A 21,420-nucleotide genomic window follows, 5' to 3' on the forward strand; every position below is an offset into this window, starting at 1 on the left:
TTTAAGCCTTGAGAAGGAAGAAGAGCTAAGACTTTGAACTCTTCTTAGCTTAATAATTTTCTTAGATACCCAGAAATAAAACTAAATGTTCCTAAACTCACTATGCTTGCTAGTATTTTTAGAGGGATTAAAAAAATGTAGGTTTGAGTTCAGCAGATATAAAAATGTTGACCTTAATTTATAATAGAATGGAAGATGAAAATTCTCAAAGGAAGTCTTTTGATCATTTTCATGAAACTGATCGACAGCTGTAAGATATCATACATTGGCAGTTTTCTGAAATATCACAACTGGTGGTGAAAATCACAGAAACCAATCTTGATACAGGAATTTTCTTGACAAAGGATAGTTAGGGAATGTAGTTAGCACTTTCAGAATAGCCTACCTGGAAAGATAATGGTTGTATGCAGGTGCATTAATATAGAATGAGGAGAAGGAGTGTATATCTATGGCTAACTAGTCAAATGTAGCAAGATTTTATTGTATCGCTAATAATATTTTTGTTTACATTATTAAGAAAAAAATGCAATCTTCAAGTGTGTTTGATTTCTAAATGAGTCTTTGAATCTGTTTTTTCTTAGGCTAGAGGAATATACTAATGAATCTACCAATGCCCGAAACAACCAGTCCAGCATAAATACAGCCTATTCTCATGAAATCAGAACATCTCCTAGGTATAGTAGACATTTTAACTTAATAAATTGAATGACTCTTCTCCTATTTTTTTAAAAAATCAACTAGCACATAACTTTTTCTCCTTGCAGAAATTTCCACTTTAATTAGTAATTCTAATGGGAGTTTTTTGGATGCAGAAAATCTACATTTCATAGTTTGGACATTGCTATGATGTAGTATAGTGGATAGAGGGCCACAAAATCTAAAAAACCTGCCTTGGACATAGAATAAATATATGATCATGAATAAGTCATTAAATTTCTCAGTGTCAACTTCAAGACTCTGTAGGTCAAGTCCTGATCTGCAGTGGTAGAGAGATTTTCTATATTAGGAGCTCCCCTTTTCAGATAAAATTACCAACTGGCTAAAAGCCATACTATGGTAATAGGAAAGTGTAAAAAGCTAACTTTCTATGCTGCTATAAAATTTAAATCTAAATATTTTGTTTATATTATTTTGTCTAATATGAAAAATAAAAGATAGAAGAAGAAAAGCAGCTATTGTGGTGGATAAAGAACAAGTCTAGGAGTCAGGAAGACCTTATTTCAAGCCTGTGATATATACAGGCTCTGTGTATGTTCAGTTATGTCTGATTCTTTATGACCCCATTTGGAATTTTCTTAACAAAGACGCTGAAGTGGTTTGCCATTTGTTCTCCATCTTAATTTACACATGAGGAAATGGGGTCAAAGTTAAATGACTTGCCCAGAATCATACAGCTAGTGTCAGTGTTCACATTTGAACTCAGGAATATGATTTTTCTTGACTGAAGATCTAGCATTCTATCTCCTGTGCCACGGCCCCAGGAAAAAATCACTTAACCTTGAAGTAACCCCCACACAATTATTTAAGACAATTAAATACAGAAAAGCTGCTGATGTGTATTGGTAGAAGGCATTTCTTTATGGGAGGCTCACTCCATTCCAGACCAAAAGAAAACAAACAAATAAAACACATAAGAGAGAGAAAGAGAAAGAAAGGAAAGCTGGGCACTCCAATGTGTGATCTTTCCATTTAATAAGAAAGAAAGGTGTAATTATTCCTAATACTTTTATTATAAAAATTAAGTTCATAATAGGTCAAATTTACATGAAACTTTTAAGTTTGTGAAGTACTTTTCTCATAACAAGCCTTGAAATAGAGTGCTTAAATAATTAGGAACTTTTAATATTTTATATAATGCATAGTTGTGACATTCATCTATTAATTCAATCAATAGGCTTAACAGAAGACCTATAATAATGAAAATAATAATAATAATTAACTTTTACATGGTTCTTTAAGGTTTACCAAATATTTTACACATATCATTACATTTGATTTGTAATAGATAAGCACTATGCTACATGAACCTTGAAAGTTATAAAGAAAAATCAATTTCTTATCTTCAAAGTATTTACAAAGATTAAAATCATCTTTTAATTATTCATAAAATCCCAACAAATAGCATAAAATCCCAATAAATTTCATGTGGGTTTAATTAATATTTTCTTTTAGATATAAAAAATCTGTGGGTGAGGGGGAATTGCTATTGGGGAATATTATTGGGACAACAGAATAAAAAGGAATTTTAAAAATCAAAGTAATTATCAATTAGATTTTGTCTATTTACTCACATGTGAGACAAAAGATTCTTAAAAATAATATCCAGTTTTAAATATGATGTTTAGAAACAGAACAAACTGGTAGAAGTATAGAGTATCAGGAATAAAAATACTGATAATGAATTTTGGGAGTGGTCAATTAATATAATCTTTATGTTAAAATTAAAAATAATTTAGAAAATAATACCTATAAGTAAATTTCATTTTAATTAATTTTACTAAATAATAATTCTAGTTATTCAATAGCCTATTATTATTAATATTCTTGTAAATAAACTTTTAAAAATGAAGTTAAAAATGTTTGTATTTCAGCTCTAATACTCGAACCAGGTACTCAAGTCCAAAGGACAGTGTTGTATACACAAGGACATATGTGGAGAATAGGTATTGGAAAGTTATCTCAAATATTTTCCTACTTTAAAAATAAATTTGAAATCATCCATGGTTAAGTATAGAAGCTGTAATCATCAGGTATGATGTTCCTAATATGAAAAATATTTACTGATAGTTTGAATGCTGGATTCATAATTATATTTGATGTTCTAAACATTGAATACAGCCTGGGAAAATATAATCTAGTTGAATTTTAATATCAGCATCAAAACACACACACACACACACACACACACACACACACACACAAGACTATATGACATAATGGCCAGCTTCAGAATTAGAAAGTCATAGATTCAATTTTGACCTCTGACACATAGAATTTTAGAAAATGTTAGGTGAACTGACCGTGATGGGCAGTTCACCTAATATTTTCTAAAATTATATGTCACAAAATGGGCAGTTCTCTAAAATTTATACACTATATATATGTATATATGTATATACACACATATATATATTACAGTGAACGGTTGATCTGTTTTGGTGGAGGGAGTTTCCACACAAGAAGCTTTCTATGCCAATGAAAAAATAGAACTAGAATAGAAAGCAATTTCTAAAACTCTGTCATATATATATTTATTGTTTAACTATATATTTAAATATATATGTATATATACATGTACATACATGCAAACACACCATTTGCAGATACACATGTATGGGGTAAGGTTGCCATTTGAAAGTTCTCACATAATTTTCATATATTAATTTGTAGCATATTTTTGAAATTCTTAAATCCCCAAGTATCCCTCTAAGAATAATTACACTTGGATTAGGAATTTCCAGATGCTATTAATTGCCTGCTGTGTTGGGTGCAATTGGAACTGCTTCCAACAGTTTCCCCATTAGAGCTTTAGAGATTATAGGGTGATGTAATGAGATGACAAATTGAACAGACATATGTAGTACACATATTGATTACAGCCTGCAGTTTAAAAATGGATTCAAAGAGGAAATCCTCTCTTTTTGGCTCTTGGCTGTGGAACACAAGAAAGACCATGCTAGAAATGATGATCTAGGAGACTCCCAGGAGGGCCAAAGGTCATTGAAGAGTACCACATTAAGCTTTTCAAGTCAATATTTTTTCATATATATATTTAAACATAAGTATGTATGTATATTTATACATAAGCATTTATATGTGTATATATATATATAGATACGTGTATATATATGTATATATTTGTATATATGTGTATACTACATACATTTAAAACAAGCTCATTTGAATGATCACCTGAGTGAGTCCAGCTATTGAAAAGATAGAAAATTCCTCAGTAAATCTTAAAATAATAAGAGGTTAAATGTACAAGAAATTAAAGAGCAATTAAACAGTTTTAATATAACCGTGAAAAGCAAAAAAAGATCAAATAGAGGTAAAGATAATGAAAAGCATAATTTTGACATTTTCTGGTTAATCATTCAACAATCTTACATATAAATTACATTTCAGTAGTCTCTCACAATAGAAGAGATGTTGATTTAAAAACTTTTTTTATGAAACTCGATATCAAACAATATTATATTTGAGCTAAGTAAAAAAATCCTTTATTTAAGTAGATTTCAGGAACCAATCAATAAATAGGACACTAACTCATAATTAGAAAAAAAAGTATCAGCATTATTAGCACAGGAATGATGCAAGTCTGGTGACCATATTGATGATAGTGAAATGAATCTTTCATTTTATTAACATACCCATCATCATCTGGAAAAGAATCATTTAGAACACAGTATTGAACAAAGATCCAAAATCCATACTATTCCCTTCCCCTGGCGCCAGAGAATTCTGAAAGCTGAACCAAAGGAAGTTTTGTGAGGCAGCAGTTTGCCCTCCATTATGTCCATTTCAACAGTTTATAAACACACTTCACACATCTTCCAATGTTATAGTACTCAATAGCACTTTTGGTCTAACCAGACAAATTAGTTCCAAACATGTATGAAGCTGGTATTATATTAAAATGTTGTTTCTCATGAATTTATCAAAAATTATCTCTGATTTACTCTAGCTAACTATGGGAGAAAGGTAACAAATTCCCATAAGTTTAGTTCTATGGACTCCCATAGACCATTTGGGTGATGACATAGAGAGGAACACTATCCAAAACTATCAAGGCTTAAAACTGTACTGAGACTTTTGGGTTACTCTGAATTAACAAGTATTGTAAACGTGTCACTGAATAAAAATGAGACCATTAGATTCCTAGAATTTAATCTTCCTGAATAAATTAGGCATTAGGGAAATTATTATAATCACCTTTCACATTAATAACAGGGTTTAAGATTACAAAAAAATTCCTTACAGCATCCCTGTGAAGTAAGTAAATAGTTTGAATATTAGTGTGCCCATTTTATGGATGAGAAAAATGAAGTTCATTGAGGTAGAGTGATTTGCCTATGGTTACACAACTAACAAGTATCAAAATTGGGATTGGATCCCATGTATCCTGACTCAAAAACAATAGAAGAGATGATGATTTAAAAGTAATCTTTTTACTACAACATGATTGGGCAGAATGTTTCAAATTTCATTCATCTCCAATCCAATAGATGATTGTTCAAAAGTCAGTCAACAACTATTTATTAAGTAGTTATTATGTGCCAGTTACTGCTAAGTGTTGGGGGAACAAAGAAAAACAAATAATTAAAAGATCACCTTAATATATCGATATATTTTTTAAAAGTTTTGAGACTTCAAATATGATTCATTATTTCATTTTTTATCTATTTTAATATTTTTCCTCAGGTGTTTGGCAAAAACAAACAAAAAATAATCCCCCCAAACATTGCTTATTGTTTTGTAACTTATTTTTTGAACTCCAAATTGATTCCCGAGTCTGTGTAGTTTCTCTTTATCTCTGTCTCTTTATTTCTCTGCATCTCTATCTCTGTCTAATCTCTGTCTCTCTTTTTCTCTCTGCTTTTCTCTCATTCCCTTCCTACTTCTCTCTTTATGAGTGTGTGTGTAAATGTACAGATTAACAGCAAAGTATTATTACTCTTAATATTGCAGGATATCTCAAAGGGTGAACATATTTTATAAATCTATATTATGTTTGTTTATAGCAAATACCCAAAGGATGGCTATGAAGAAAGTATCTCTGGAAAATATATACAAACAGTTTATTCAACCTCTGATAGGTAAGCACATATTTTATTGCATTATATACATGTGTGTCAAAGTGGTTGGTCAGCTAATAAACTAGTCAAGCTCTGTACCAAGCAGTCGGGATATCTAGAAAGGAGGGGAGGAAAATTTTTATTCTCAAGGAATCCAAAGTCTAATGGATAGCTAAAAGTTCAGTAAGGTATAAACTCAGAGTTTGTGGGGGGGAAAAAAGAATGTATAATGTCTAGAAATACAAATTAGTAGGAGGTTGTGAGGGACCTTTAATATTAAACCATAATTTTTTCACTGAAGATTCTTGATCTTTGTAACTTTTGGCAAGGTTGGCCAAGGACCAATCAATTTTCAGTGCCACACAAGCCCTTCTTGCCTTTTTTGCAAGTCTAATACTGTCCTATTGTTAAAAGTCACCTTCAATCATAGCAACACTTTTTGAACAAATTAACATCATCCTCTTTGTTTTGAGAGGCAGGGTGAGATAGAGACCTGGCTTCCATTATAGAAATGGTTGGAATTTTACTTCTGGCACACACTGACTATGTGACTCTGGGCAAGTCATGTAACTGCTCAGTACTCAGGCAAAATATCTAAAAATATAAATTGTAGGGAAGGTGCTAATTTTCATTAGTGGAGGGAATTTCTTCATCCAGGATTCTCCACCCTGAGGAAATACAGGACCAGATTCCATCCTCATCCCTCTGGCATGAAAGAAGGAGTAAACTGATCATTTAATTAATCAGCAAGCATTTATCAAGTAATTACTAAGTTCCAAACACTGTATTAAAACCCTTGGTTTATTGTGCATTATGATATTGGAGAAATTCCCAAATTAATGCCTTTTCTATGGTGGTAATAGTAATAGAGCTAAACATAGCTTCTGCTCATAAGAGTGTTCATTTTAATAAACTAAGTAGCTTTCTCTTAATCCTTTAGAGTGCTTGGTAAGCCTCCTTATGTATCTATGCCCCATGTGGGTCTTTGACCCTTGGATCTGTTAAACAAAATTAGTGTTCACTCACTACATATAATAGGTACTATGGAGAATTATAAAAGAAATAATAAACCTTTTTCCCTACCTTGAAGTGCTTCAGTCTATTGGGGGATGACTGTATACATAAATACATAAGAACACATACAAAATTAATACAGAGTTTCTGACTGTGCCTGAATGCATAGCAGAATTATATCCTTTCTGAGTGCATAAAAAGTTAATACCTGCCATGCTCATTCAGAAAAATACTTCATCCTCCAATACTCTTATCTGCAGTATTAAAGCATATTGAAAGGTACTGGTTTTCCCTCCCTGCTAAATTCCTCAAAGTTAAGAACTTCTCCAAATATCCCTGCTTTTCCTTTGATGGCCTATTAAGACCTTAAGACTTTCTGTTTAAATTAAAATCCTCTTGAATGTGTTTCTCTTTGGAGTTTGCTCCATAGTTTTGAGAGTTACAAGATTTACAAGGTTACTATGTGCAATATAAAGCCATTTGATTTGCTCCAATCTAGCCCCTTTCAAGCAATTCAAAAATCTGGTGTTTTTAGGAAAAGGTGAACCTCTTGTTTCCTATTCTAAGTGCCCTCCACCATTATTGAATTCTTAAGTTGTGGTTTTTCCTCATGTTATTCCATCACTATCATCTTTAGGTAATTAGAAAGTCAATGAGATTATATAATAGTAGCAGGTGGTCTGGAGCATTTATATTGGTAAATTCTGGACAGCAAAGTTTTTCATAATTTCATGATTAACATTTCATCACATCATTACCAGATATTTTTAAAAGGCGACTGTCAGTGCATGGATGCAGAGATGGAGATGCTCACATTTATATTATTGTTCATGTTTGTATAGGTCTGTCATTGAAAAGGATATGTGTACCTATTGCCGAAAGCCCCTGGGCTCAAATACTAAAATGATCTTGGATGAGTTACAGATTTGCTGTCATTCAACTTGCTTCAAAGTAAGAAGAGCTTCCTTCCTTTTTTTTTTTTAAGACTATAAGCTTATATATCAATAAATAATCAAGGAGTGAATGAAAAAGAGCATATTAAGTTATTACTGTATTAAATGAGCAATGGAAATAGCAATACAAAAATGAAACATTCCCTGCCTTCACAGAAGTTCACAGAACTACTATTCCAAAGTTGGTGGGTGGGTAGAAAGAGACAACATATACAGATGAATGGTGCTGAGAGAGGGAGCATTTGCTCATGGGAGCCATGGGGGTAACAAGTTGATTCACTGGGCAGCTGGTTGACATGCCTTTTCCAGCAAACAATGTTAATATTGATTTGATGAATGTTCTTAAAGCAGAAAATTGAAAATGAAGAGAAGAAATAGATGGGTCTTTAGTGGTAGAGCAGGATTTGCCAGCTACAGTTGAACTGGTGAGATGGTATTCATTTACTCATTAACATCTCACTAAAGAGAAATTCCTCATCATGTCCTTGGGCAGAAATTTTAAAGGAGACTGGATTAACTCCTCAGAGTCTGAGGATATGATTTCTACAAGTTGGGTCTAGAGGATGTCCCTAGAAGAAGCAAGAAGCATAATAGCAGCAGAGCACATGTGAAAAATGGGCTGAGCTCAATGACCAATTAACTAGATGAGATATAAAGCATGGGCTGGTTGAATATGTAACATAAAAATAATTGCTTTTTGGTACACATGTAAGGGAGGTAGTGCTTTATAACCCCCTGCTATTGTCTTCATTAATAATACATTATTTAAATATGCTCTTCAGTGTTCTCAAATATTTGTAGCAAAACCAACATCCTTAGAAACAATTAATAATGTATATTTGACATTTGACAATTCCTGGTTCTTTTCAGCTCTATGGAAATATGGTCAGCATGTAACAGTTGAATTTACAAAAATGACTCCAATGTGTTAAAGAATCATAATAATTGCAATATTTTTAAAATGACAAAACTCTAGAAAAGAAAAGGAACTACATATAAATTTAAAATTTCATATGTAGCAGTGTGACCATAAATTGTCATTGGGCCTCTTGGAAAAGCAGTCAGTGGATCCATAATTAATTATAATTAGTTGCCTAACTCAAGGCATCCATGAAGAGATGGTCATCAATGATCTGGCACCTAATTACCTCCTACTGCATTAGGATTTGGTATGTCCCATAATCAAAGGCTGGCAGATAGGTCTCTCTTCTTGCAGCAAGCAGAAATAGAGAAGCTGACTTGGAGCCAAGACACTGGGTAGACCATGTGGCTTAGAAACACACAACCATGGAGAGCAACAAACCATACACTTTTGTAGCTAGGGCTACAAATTAAAGAGTAATCTTGACATGTTTATAGTGTGGAAAGGCCTGCTGGTTTTCCCATATAAATGAATAGCACTGGATTCAGCTTCATTTCCAAACATGAAAGACATTGATATACTACATATACATGATTTGCTAACATCAGGGAAAAGCTTCCCCTGGCAGTTTGTACAGTGGAATGGGAACACTATATAGTTGGGATAATTAGTAAAATCCCCAACAAAATTAATACATTTTATTGAAGGGAATAATGCTGTCTGTGATGCAGTATTTACTCTATATTGCCCATATGGAAGTATCATGTACAAATTATCTCATTCATGCTGTGACTTCCTACAGCAGCTGTTTCAAACCTTTCCTTCTTTCCTTGAGCCCCAACCTCAATCTCCAATCTTTTCTCTCACTACTTTATTGAGAGTGAGTGGATATGTTGTGAGCTTCCTTATGTCTCTTCCACAACTGGGAATCTTTCTATGACCTTAAGTACTTTTTTATTCTATAATCTCAGAAAACAACGACCTTCCTTTTTTGGAAAGTTAACCCCTGCTTTATACTCATAATTTCATTCTCTTCTGACTCCTCCAGGATTTTGCTTCAGTTCTCCTTCCTTCTCTTTCCTACTTCTCACTCCTTTCCTCTTTCTCTCCTCCCTCTTATTCACTCTCCTTTCTTCCATTTTCTCTCCTCTTCCTTGTTCTTTTCTCCCTTTCCTTCCCTTTTTATTTTTCTCCCTTCTACTTCCCTCTTTTTCTTCTCATTTCCTTTGTTTTCTTTCTCTTTTCTTCACTTTTCTCTTTCTCCTTTCTTCATCTCTTCTTTCTTTTGTTCTTCCTTTCTATATTCTTTCTCATCTTTTCTTCTCTATTTTCTTATTCATCATTCTCTTTCCCTTCTGCCCTCATTCTCCATCTTTCTCTTTTCCATATTTAATCTTTTCTTCTCTTCTACCTACTTAGATCCTCCCTTTACAAGAAAGCAGAGATATTTTCCCTTGACACTCCTGAAGTTACTAATTTTTCATTTTACTCTCACTTTTAAACTTCTGGAAATGTTAGTTTATATTTTCTGCCTTCTTTTTTTGCAATATCTACTCTCTACTCAATAGCCTGAAATCTGATTTTAGTACCTAACCACTCTACTACTTCAAAAAGTTAACAATCTCCTAAATTACCAATTGCTTCTTAATTGCCAAAACTTTTCCTCAATCTTCATCCTCCTTGACCTATAGCATTTTATATTATTATCATCTTTTTAAAAAAACATTTTGCTTTTACTTTTCTTCCAGGACATTTATTTCTTCTGATGCTTCCCTTGCCCTACCTACCTATTTTTTTCCTATTTTTTTCTGATTAGTATTCCTTCTACGATCTATTAAATATGGATATTTCCCAGGCCAGGTTGTAGACTCTCTTCTCTTCTTTCTGTATACTTTCTGTATTAGAAATTTCATTTTTCCCATGATTTTATTTATCTATCAGTATGACACAATACATATGGATAGATATACATAGATGTATATCTAGCCTCATCTCTTCTCTGAGCTATAGTAATGTATATTTAACTATTTATTTGGACCTTTTTTGGTCTGGATTTCCTGTTGATACCTCAAACTCATCATGGCCCAAATAAAGTCATCATTTCACCCTTCAAAATTGCCCTTCATCCTGAGATTTTTTTAAAGTTTTGTTGACAGTACAACCATTCCACCAGTCACTTAGGCTTAAAATCCCAAAGTCACTTTTGATACTAACATCTTATCAATTGTCATAAATTGTGCTATCAGGTTCATAAATATGTCTTGCATCTCCATTCATTTACTGTCGCTCAAATTAAGTCAATCACCTCTTTCTTGGAAAACTCCAGTAATGTCTTAATTATTCATCCTTCTTATACTTTCCAGTTTTCCCTACTTTCTAAACCATTTAATTAATTAAATTAAGAAATTAATTAATTTCTAAACAATATAATTGTCCAAATAATCTTCCTAAGCCATTACTATCACCATATCACTGCCCTGGTTTCCTATTGCCTATTAGACAAATGATAATTTTTTAGTCTGTCATTTAAGACCTATCACAAACTAATTCCAACCTCTTTCTAACTTTATTCCATATTCCTTCTCTTTGTGTACACTACATTGTTTTTTTCCTTTTTTATTATTATAGCTTTTTATTTACAAGATATATGTATAGGTAATTTTTCTGCATTGACATTTGCAAATCCTTTTATTCCAATTTTCCCCTCCTTTCCCCTACCTCCTCCCCCAGATGGCAGGTTGACCAATACATGTTAAATATGTTAAAGTGTAAGTTAAATACAATATAAGTATACATGTCCAAACAGTTATTTGCTGTATAAAAAGAGTCGGACTTTGAAATCGTGTACAATTGGCTTGTGAAGGAAACCAAAAATGCAGGCGGACAAAAATAGAGGGATTGGGAATTCTATGTAGTGGTTCTTAGTCATCTCCCAGAGTTCTTTCGCTGGGTGTAGCTGGTTCAGTTCATTACTGCTCTGTTGGAATTGATTTGGTTCATCTCACTGTTGAAGAAGGACACATCCATCAGAACTGATCATCATATAGTATTGTTGCTGAAGTATATAATGATCTTCTGGTCCTGTTCATTTCACTCAGCATCAGTTCATGATGTACTCTATATTGTTGATAAGCTACACTATAGTTGTGTCACCATATCATTTTACCATCTTCATTTGAGTAGAAAATCTGGAATATATTTCTTCCATATCTTTTGATATTCTCTTTTAGCAAGGCTAAGTCCCTACTCAAGCTCCATATTTCCCAGGAAGCTTCCCCTGATTCAACTCTAGATAGAATGATTTTTCATTCTATATACTTTTCTAGAAAACTTTATTTGAACCACTCCTTTACTCTCATCAACTCTACTTTGCATCATACCTATATGTATATATATTTTAAATTAGATTGTAAGATCTTTGAAGGCAGGACCTGTCTGTTGTCTGTTGTTTTTGTAATATCCACGACTGAGCCTAGTGTCTTACACATGGTAGATGTTTATACAAGTTTACACAAGGTAGACTTGTTTAAAGTAAATCAATTGAACTTATCAAAACATTAAATGTAATGTTTTGATAAGTTCAATTGATTTACTTTAAGCAAGTCTTTTTAGTTTTCATGAATAAAAAGGTAGTGACCCAATTCTGCAATTAGACCTGCTTGTTTCTGATTTAAGTGACATATCCAAATAGCTAGTTAGGTCCTGATATCTCATTTTATAGGAGACAGAAATTGATTTTCTCAGTAAGAGCTTTTACATTTTAAATTTTTTTTGTTTTGTTTTTCTTTAGTGTGAAATTTGCAAAAAGCCTTTGGAAAACCTGGAAGCTGGTGATAGTATTTGGATCTATAAACATACTGTACACTGTGAGCCTTGCTACTCCAAGGTTGTAGGTATGTGCCAGCTTTGTAATGACATTTTGTAAATATTGATAGCTCTTGATAGAACATTGATAGATGTTTATATGACAAGTTATTATAATAATATCCCATATTATTTCTGATGATTATTATTAGTAGAGATATTTGGGCAATATTATAGAGATTATCTCATACTTTAAGTAAATAGTTTTAATACTATAGCTTCTATTGTAAAAAAAAAAATTAAAGTCATTACTAGTTTTCAATAGCAAGCATTGTAAAATCTGCAATTTATTGCCTGTAACAGCTACTTCTTTCATAAGATAATTATCACAGAAAGATATGGAAGTTTCCCCCTCAAATTAATCTCTATATCATTCTTTGACTCTACGATCAATGACAATAGCAGGAAATGACTTCTTGAATTTGCATTTCTGTATTCTTCTGGTGTAAGAGAATTATTGATTTAATTGAAGACTGATTAATTGAAACTAGGTTTTCCTATCTCACATGAGATGGAACTCCAGTGATTGCTCAGAGGGCTGAATCTACCTATTCACAGGAAATCTGGCCTGCTCATTTCAATCTGAGGTGGTTCATGGAGGCTCACTGTATTTATGACCACACTTAGTGCAGATACCTGATTGTCTTAGTTCACTGTAGCTTAGAGCCCTTTTGTTCAAATGATTTGCCTGCTTTAGCCTCTCCAGCAGCAGAAATAATAGGTGTATACCATCATTCCAGGCATAGTTCAGTTATTATTAAAATGCTTTTAACATTATTAAAAGGATCATGAACTTAATGCAAAATTAAATTTACATTATATTTAATGAAAATTAAGTTTTCATTATATTTATCTTTCCATAAATGATTTCTGTAGTCAATTATGTGGAGGATTGTCATATGGAAGAAGGATTATATTTGTTCTATTTGACCCTAGAGGTCAGATCTAGGATTTGTGAGTAGAATTTACAAGGAGAAAGGTTCATTTCAATGTGTATAAGAAAATTCCTAAGTATGTAGAACTGTCAAAAATGGAGTAAACTAAGCTGGAAGGTGATATGTTCACTGGAGGTCTTCAAGAAGAGGCTGGATGAACACTTATCAGTCAGATTACAAATTTGTAATCCTCACTGCTAAGGAAAACAGACAGTAGATAGCTTGAATTTGGGAATTCTGAAATATAGTGGATTTAAAGAAGATCAGGTATCCACACTATGTCCAGTTACCAATATGGTGAGCTTTTAGGAGTGAGGGCCTCCCAGGCTGCCTAAGGAGGGGCATGTCATAAACAAAAAGGGTCAAAGCTTCTTTTTTGATTAGCAATGGGGGTCAGGCTTACCAGTAGAGTCAGCCTAGGCAAAATAAAGGACATCCAGTCTCTAAAGCAAACAAACAAAATATGTCAAAGAAAAGAGGGGATTTCAGTAATCAATAACTGAACAATGCTAGAAAAATATATAAATACAAACATGAAGCCATTTTCTGATATTATTATCTTTTGGGCATACATTGGTTCTTGTCTATGTTGTTGCTTGAACTAGAGCAACTCTGAAAACGCTTCCAAACATGATAATCTATGTTTCATAAGTTAAAAAACCCATGGTACCATAATTTATTAACTCAATCTAGTAAATAGAGTGTCAACCTCGAAAAAGATCAGGATCTAATCCCACCTCTAACAAGTATTAGCTATATGACCTTGGCTAAGCAGCTTGATGTCTTAGTCCTTTAGGTAACTCTCAAAGATTATAAAATAGAGAGAAGGTGCTGACAAGTATTGGTAGAGGGAATTTCCTATGATGTTTGCCCTTCGTTTCTGAAGAAGAGCAATGACGTCATAAATGATGAATTACTTGGATTTATATGAAACAGAGTTGGTTCCAATGGTTTGATGGGACTTACAGTCATTCTTCTGGGAATTTACTATACCAAAGTCAATGCAGGTCCAATTCTTATCCCAATACCTATCAAATATGTACATATATATAAATTATATCAAACGGTCCCTTATTTTTGTACCAAATGAATCATGAAGAGTTGGGAAGAAAGTTTAAAGAAATTTTCTATGCAAAAATATTATTGTAATAAAATTCTGTGAGATAAACTATATCTTTGAAAAGCAGTAGCAGCAATCTTTAGCTAATAAGGGAGAGGTACAATGCAGATTGAAACCAGATAACAGTACAGTGTTAAAGTCAATTCTTCCTATGAAATTCTTTCTTTCTATGCTGATGCCAAACAGTAATTCATTTGATTCCTACAAAGAATCTAGAGCAAAGAATGTAACTTTATACAAAGGGCTAATAACAGCTAGACTAACCTAGGTCTAAGAGACCTAGATTGAGTTTATAGAAAATTTAGAACATAGTTCATCAAGTTGTCAAAATGAATCTCAAGAAAGGAAAAAATCCTGCTCTCATTTCCCCTTATTTCACATGCTCTTTGCCAGCTATATTTAATTTTCTTCCTAAAGTTTGCCCCTGGTTTCCCTCCAAGATATTTTAAGTATCTCCTAAATCTCTGATTCCTCAATATATTCTATTAGTTCAGAATCTATAGTTTCTTGAAGGAAGAAAACAAGGATGTATTAAGTACTTACTATATGTCATGCACTGTGCTAAATGATTAATAAATATTATCTCATCTGCTCCTCGAAACAACCCTGGTTGGTAAGTGTTATTACTATCTTAATTTTATAGCTGAAGAAACTAAGGCAGAGGTCACACAGATAATAAGCAGCTGAGACTGGATTTGAACTCAGGTCTTCTTAACTCCAGGCTTTCCTCAAAGAGCCAAAGTGATCATTTTATTTTTCATTTCCTACCTTTCCAAACTCAAAATTATATATACAGAAGGTTGGCTATACATAGGATAAAAAACCATATGGTAGAGATGATCTGTTCCTATAATGCATTAATGGGTTTGCCTTTTAATTAGAGGCATATAGAGAATTATAATGAATTCAATATATCTAATTGTTGTTTTCTTTTTACTTTCAGCCAAGTGGATTCTATGATTCTGACACATGGAAAGCAAGATGAATACCATTTGTTGAGAACATTTAGTTCTTTAAGGAAAGCTTTTTGGTTAAAAATATTTAGTTTTAAGCTTTCTTACTGAAGATTGAAAGAATCATATAAAATTGCTAATTCTGCTAAGAATCAAATAGTCAATGCATATACTAATGTTAGTCACAGGAACAGAACTATTCCATTTAAAGCAGATTTAGAGATCAAAAATTGAACTGTCTACCATGTTCTCCAGCCTTGCCCAAAATGACCTGTGCCATAACAATGATGCTTCTGATGGTTATTAGCATTGACAGAGTTAAGGACGGCACTTCCCTTTCAGGCTGAGTCATAGCTTTTATTTTAACTTTTTTTGTGTGGGCCTATTGCTTGGTTTTTAATGTGCCCATCTTTATTTTTTCAATCCTTTAATGAATGTGTTATCCTCTTAATTTGCATCATTGATGTGAATGAAAGGATATTTTAATAAGTCTCTCATGAAATGAAGACAGATCTTCCATGTCCATATGTCTAGATGACATCTATAAAAACGTTTTGATGACTTAATTTTTGACAATAATTTGGCTGCAAAGTTTAATACAAAGGGCACATTTCTGCTTTAAAGTTAAGAAGGACCTATGATTTTGTATTTATCAAAAGTCTAAAGAAATATTATCTTGGTAGCTGATTTTATCAAGAATATTATTTTTATAGATTGTTTTAAGAGTCAAAGGGAATAAATTTTTGGGTGAATGATAAAACAATATTAAATGTATACTTTGTAGGTAGTACCCTTGTTATATTTTTCTCTGCATGCTTTTCAAAATCTAGTTAATCAGACATTCAATGACAATGGTTATAGACTACAAAAACATTTCTTTGGTGTGTCACATATATATTCATATTGCATAACACTTTGTATCAGCAAATGACTTATAAAAATAAATTGAAATGGCTGTTAACAATAAATCTTTTTGTTGAGTGTGATAATCAGATTCATTTACCAATGGAGTAATTTACTGATTTTTGTGAGCCAGTCAGTAAATATTGATTAAGCTTTTACTATATGCCAGGCACTTTGCTAAAGCAAAAGACAGTATTTATTCCCAGTATTTATTCTATCTAATGAGGGAGACAATATGTGAATAATTATGTATAAGCATAATATATATAAGATAAATTGGTGAAAATCAACAGAGTCAAAGTACTAGCATGAAGGGAGGTCAAGAAAGGCTTTCTGTAAAAAGCAGATTTCAGCTGGGACTTGAAGGAAATCAGGGAGATCCAGAGGCAGAGGTGAAGTAGCAGAGAATTACAGTGATCAAAGTGTGTTGTTTCATGTGGTGTGACCAATGTTTTACTTATCGTATTTTTTTCAGCGTATGGAGGCTTTAGCTGGTTTTTTGTTGTGATGGTTCATTTTTATTTTTGTTTTTGTTCTTTGTATGTAGCTATTCCATAAGCATTCAGAAGTGTTCAGACTAAAATCCAAAAAGATAACATTTAAAAATTGGTTTTTACATTTACAATGAATATTCCTTAAAATAAGAAGGGTTCAACTCTTAGGGAATTCCAAGGAAAGACCAAATAGAGAAGAACTGAGCTTAGAGAAACTCAAAAGCTATTAGAAAACTGCCATAAATGACCAATTTAATAACATCCATCTGGATTATGAGGAGGTATTGTCACATCTGCAGGAGACTAGCTTCAAAAGAGTTAAGTCCAAAATGACTAACAAAATACAATAATGCCATAATAGTTGTCCTTTGGAGAAGGAGGAGCCTGAGAAGGGAATAAATAATAATTCCATGTTCATTAATTCACACTCCATGAGAAGCCATAATTGAGCCATGTGTTGTATTGTTCTTTTATTATATGGTATCCAAATGGATAAAAAGAAATAATTTTGCCAGACTTGAAACTCATTATAGGAAAGGACAGGATGCAGCAGATTCCCTGCTTTAAAAAAAAGTTATATTAACATGTAAATACATTTGTAGCAAAAACTAGCCTTTTTATATTGCTTTTGTATATCATTGAAATATTTTATTTCTCTTTAAAATTTAGTGAAACAATTAAAAGAAATTTTTTTTGCAGTGGTTAAATGAACCTTTTATCCTCCTTCAATAATATATTAAAGATGACTAAAACAATGCTGTGAAAATGGAGTGAATTGAGGTGGAAGAAAGGAGTTAAATTTATCAACCCCCTCTTCACTTAATTGAGTGTACAAATACCACACAATAGCCTAAGATATATCCAAAATATATATTTTTTAAAGATTTACTATGACCATTCAAATGTTTTTGGGTTGGTTTTGTTTTGTTTTGTTTTTGAATAAATAGCAATATCGGACCTATCCTAGACTAATTTGTTTGAAATTAGCCCAATAGAACTAATCTTGATTTCTTCACTTAAGATCACATAGCATCAAAATGGCTAGGGCTTCAAAGTGGATCATATCATAGAAGCATAAATTTCTAGAGATGAATAGGATTTCGGAGGTTTTCTAGCACAAACCTTCATTTTATAGGTGGGAAAATTGAAGCACAAAGAGGTAAAATGATATAGGAGCAAGAGCCAGAAAGCCTAGTCTTGAATTTTGGCTCCTTCTTATACAGATTCTGGACCTCAACTTCTTCATCTACAAAATGGGAAAATTGGACCAAATCTCTTTCAGTTCTACAAACCTATGATCTTACTACCCAGCTACTAAGTAGCAGAAACAGAATTTGATCTCAAATTTTCTTAGTCCAAGTACAGCATGCCTTTTTCATTGTGTCTTGATTCTTACTAGTAAGAGGGAGCAAAAGGAAAGCAATCTGTTTCGCAAACAATTTATTAAATTATCTTCTTAATAAAGCTGAATAATAAGAATTGTCTCAGTAAATAATCTAAAATGTGCATCCCTAATCATTTGACCACAGTAATTTATGTCATTAAATAGGATTAGCAAGATGTTCCAACTATTATTGATTAACATCTCAGGAAAAATTCTGGCTTATGTTTAATATAAAAAAAGCTGATAACATTTGGATCATTTTCATACAGGACAAGTCTGGAACATTATTAAAATCACTAACTTAATAGTGAAAAATTCATCTAATTTATTATTTTGTCTGTTGCATATTAACAGTAGTATAGTCTGATTGCTTTCCCACTAAATTAAATAGTTTCTTTGGTATCTTGTGGACATACATAAATTTAAATAAGTATAATTTGGTTTCTAAGAAAAAAATTATAATACTCTTGCCATTTAGCAACTGCATGTGACATTAGGAAAATCCTTTAACTTAACATCCTTACACCTTCATTTATTCCATAAAAATAAAAGGTTGGAATAGACAGTCCATTTTAGCTTTAATACTCTAATTCTCTAATTATTTTATTTGATATATAAGTAACTAAGGGTAAAAGTAAATGTTATATATAGCCATTTGAAAACATTTTTAAAATGTGGATTGTTTTTTTCTTCAGTAAACATTTCCTTAAGTCATTTCCAAGAAACTGTTAATATGAATTTCAAATATCCAATCCAAATATGCAATAGGACTTATGACTTTTTTTCTTGAGAAAAATGAATTTATGATTGTAGCCTTTTTAGTATTAATGACTTAATTTCTCATACTCTGATTTTGAAAGAGTATATACAATATTGACAAGATTTGTTCATATTTGTACTCTGAATATTAACTTGATGTTGTAATGTTGTTCATCTTTTTTTTTTCTAACATGAAATCTACTTTTCAGCAAGCAAAACAAAGATGTGAAATTCAGCTTGTGAACTTTTTGTACCATTTGCTACCAATGACAATTTTTTTCATATTGAATACTATTCTGATCTTTGGCTTCTCTGACACTTTATCCTATTTTCCTTTTACCTCTGAGCAATTCAGTCTTATTCACTAGTTCATTTTCCTTCAACTACCATAGTCAATCTCTTCTTCTCCTTCCACCATGACTAAAACTGTTCTTGAATTTCTCTTCTTTGGTTATACCCTCTCCTTTGACTTTATATACTCCCATTCCTTTAGTTATCAACTTACAGATTGCTTTCAAAACTATATCTTTATCACTGACCTTTATCCTGAATTTCCATTTCCTCCTGGAAAGCTATGCATGGATTCCTTATTGACATCTGAAGCTCAATATGTCTTCATTTATTATCTTTCTCCCTTTTCTTAACTTCTCTCCTCTCAGTCTCCTAGATTTGAAATCTCAAAGACTTCCTTACTGCCACCATTTTCTTCACATTCTATCGATCACCACCATGTCTTATTGCAATGTCTGTTGCCTTTACCCTTCCATTTAAACCCTTACCAACTTAGTTCAAACTCTCTTCCTGCCTTCAATCTCTCAAATGTTACAAATTTACTTTATTATTTGCTATCTTACTGAAAAATTATCTTGTATCCCCACTATCTATTGAATAAAATGAAATCTGAGTACAGCCTTCTAGGAATTATACAATTTGACTTTGACCTACTTTTTCAGGTTTTAATTCATGGCAGTCCCCATAAAATTTGTAACATTTTATGTAAATAAAGAATACATTTGATTACTATGAATTTTTAGTTATCTTTGCAGTCATAATTTCATATGATAATTGATCCATAGTCATCTTGGTCCTGTCTCTCCTTAGTTCAAATCCTTTTTTGCCTCTTTATTCTCTATGAACATAACAATTAGGACTCAGGTTATAACATGTCAGTTATAGATTCACAACATAGAGAAGTCAGAAAAGGGCCATACTAATTACTGTAATTCAAGAGAAAACAAATGCATGAAAGATGCAAGGTTCTGTGTAAAGGCTATTACTGACTTAGAGGAGATGGCTTTTTTTTTTTTAGCTTAAAAAGATGTGTACGGTTTCAACAGATGGAGTGAATAAATATACAAATATAACATGTTATACAAATTTAACATATGATTTTAAGGCAAGGGATTAATGACAGATGGACAGCCAGAAGCCTACATTGGTATACTTATAATACCAAGAAAATGCAATGAAAGCCTCTAATACATTGGGTAGACTATCTATGGTGAATCTGGGGGATGATATAGACAGACCCTGTTCTCAAGAAGCTTACATTCTGATGGAGAAAGATGATACATTAAAGGGAGCTATGAATATCTTGAGTCAGAAGATAGAAATAAAGGTTGGTTGGCTTGGATTCTTCCTTAAAATGGAAGCCATGGGAAAATTTACCAATGGAAGGAGGTGACCACAGAGTTAGAGGGATATGCCAGGGTAAGAAGGTATGCTGAGGAGTGTCCAGTGTCAAGTTTAGGATCTTTTCTCTATATGCACGCCCAAGGGCCAGAGTCTTTCATGGCTCAAGTCTCAGATGCTGGAAAAATTTCCCCTGCATTTGGTTCTTTTTTCACTTAAGTATAGGCCCAGAGACTCAAAAGGGAAGTCAGGCTCTCTGTCTCTCTGTATTGCTCCACAGATCATAGGGCCAGGATAAAGGACCAGGTAGGTAGAATTTCTCTTCTTGTTCCCTCATTCCCAGGGATGGACAAGATTCACGTTGAAGTAGTTGTTAGTAGGCATATATCTTAATGTCTACTGTTAATGGAGCTATGAATTAGTCCAACCAGGATGGTTAGATTTGAAATTATATGAGAATTACTAAACTGTTCATATACTGTAATCCAGAAATTCCACTGTAGGGAATATATCCCAAGAAAATCAATGAAAGAAACAAAAAGATGGGCATCAAAATATTCATTGCAACTTTTCTTCATGGCAATAAAACACTGGCAACCATATGAGTGCCCATAAACTGGCATGAGATTGAACCAATTGTGCTATATGATATCATGGGATATTATTTTGCCTTAAGGAAAAAAATATGAAGAATTCAGAGAAACTTGGGAAGACTGATATTATTGATGCTGAATAAATTAATCAAAACA

At 32.5% G+C, this 21,420-nt stretch overlaps 1 protein-coding gene across 6 annotated transcripts in view; it reads left to right on the top strand.

Annotated features, from left to right (window-relative positions):
• SCEL (sciellin) overlaps positions 1-16,467 on the top strand; it is a 142,432-nt gene extending 125,965 nt beyond the window's left edge. For 5 of the 6 annotated variants that reach the window (XM_051983954.1, XM_051983951.1, XM_051983953.1 and 2 more), the window contains 6 exons: positions 582-674; positions 2,592-2,663; positions 5,745-5,819; positions 7,655-7,763; positions 12,418-12,520; positions 15,490-16,467. In XM_051983954.1, the coding sequence (XP_051839914.1) occupies positions 582-674; positions 2,592-2,663; positions 5,745-5,819; positions 7,655-7,763; positions 12,418-12,520; positions 15,490-15,506 (469 nt within the window). In that variant the 3' untranslated portion in view covers positions 15,507-16,467. The remainder of the gene's footprint in view (positions 1-581; positions 675-2,591; positions 2,664-5,744; positions 5,820-7,654; positions 7,764-12,417; positions 12,521-15,489) is intronic. The other variant, XM_051983956.1, reaches the window with a different exon arrangement.
• Positions 16,468-21,420: the final 4,953 nt, after the last annotated feature.

This window comes from Antechinus flavipes, chromosome 3, assembly GCF_016432865.1.
Source record: "Antechinus flavipes isolate AdamAnt ecotype Samford, QLD, Australia chromosome 3, AdamAnt_v2, whole genome shotgun sequence".
Lineage (NCBI taxonomy): Eukaryota > Metazoa > Chordata > Mammalia > Dasyuromorphia > Dasyuridae > Antechinus > Antechinus flavipes.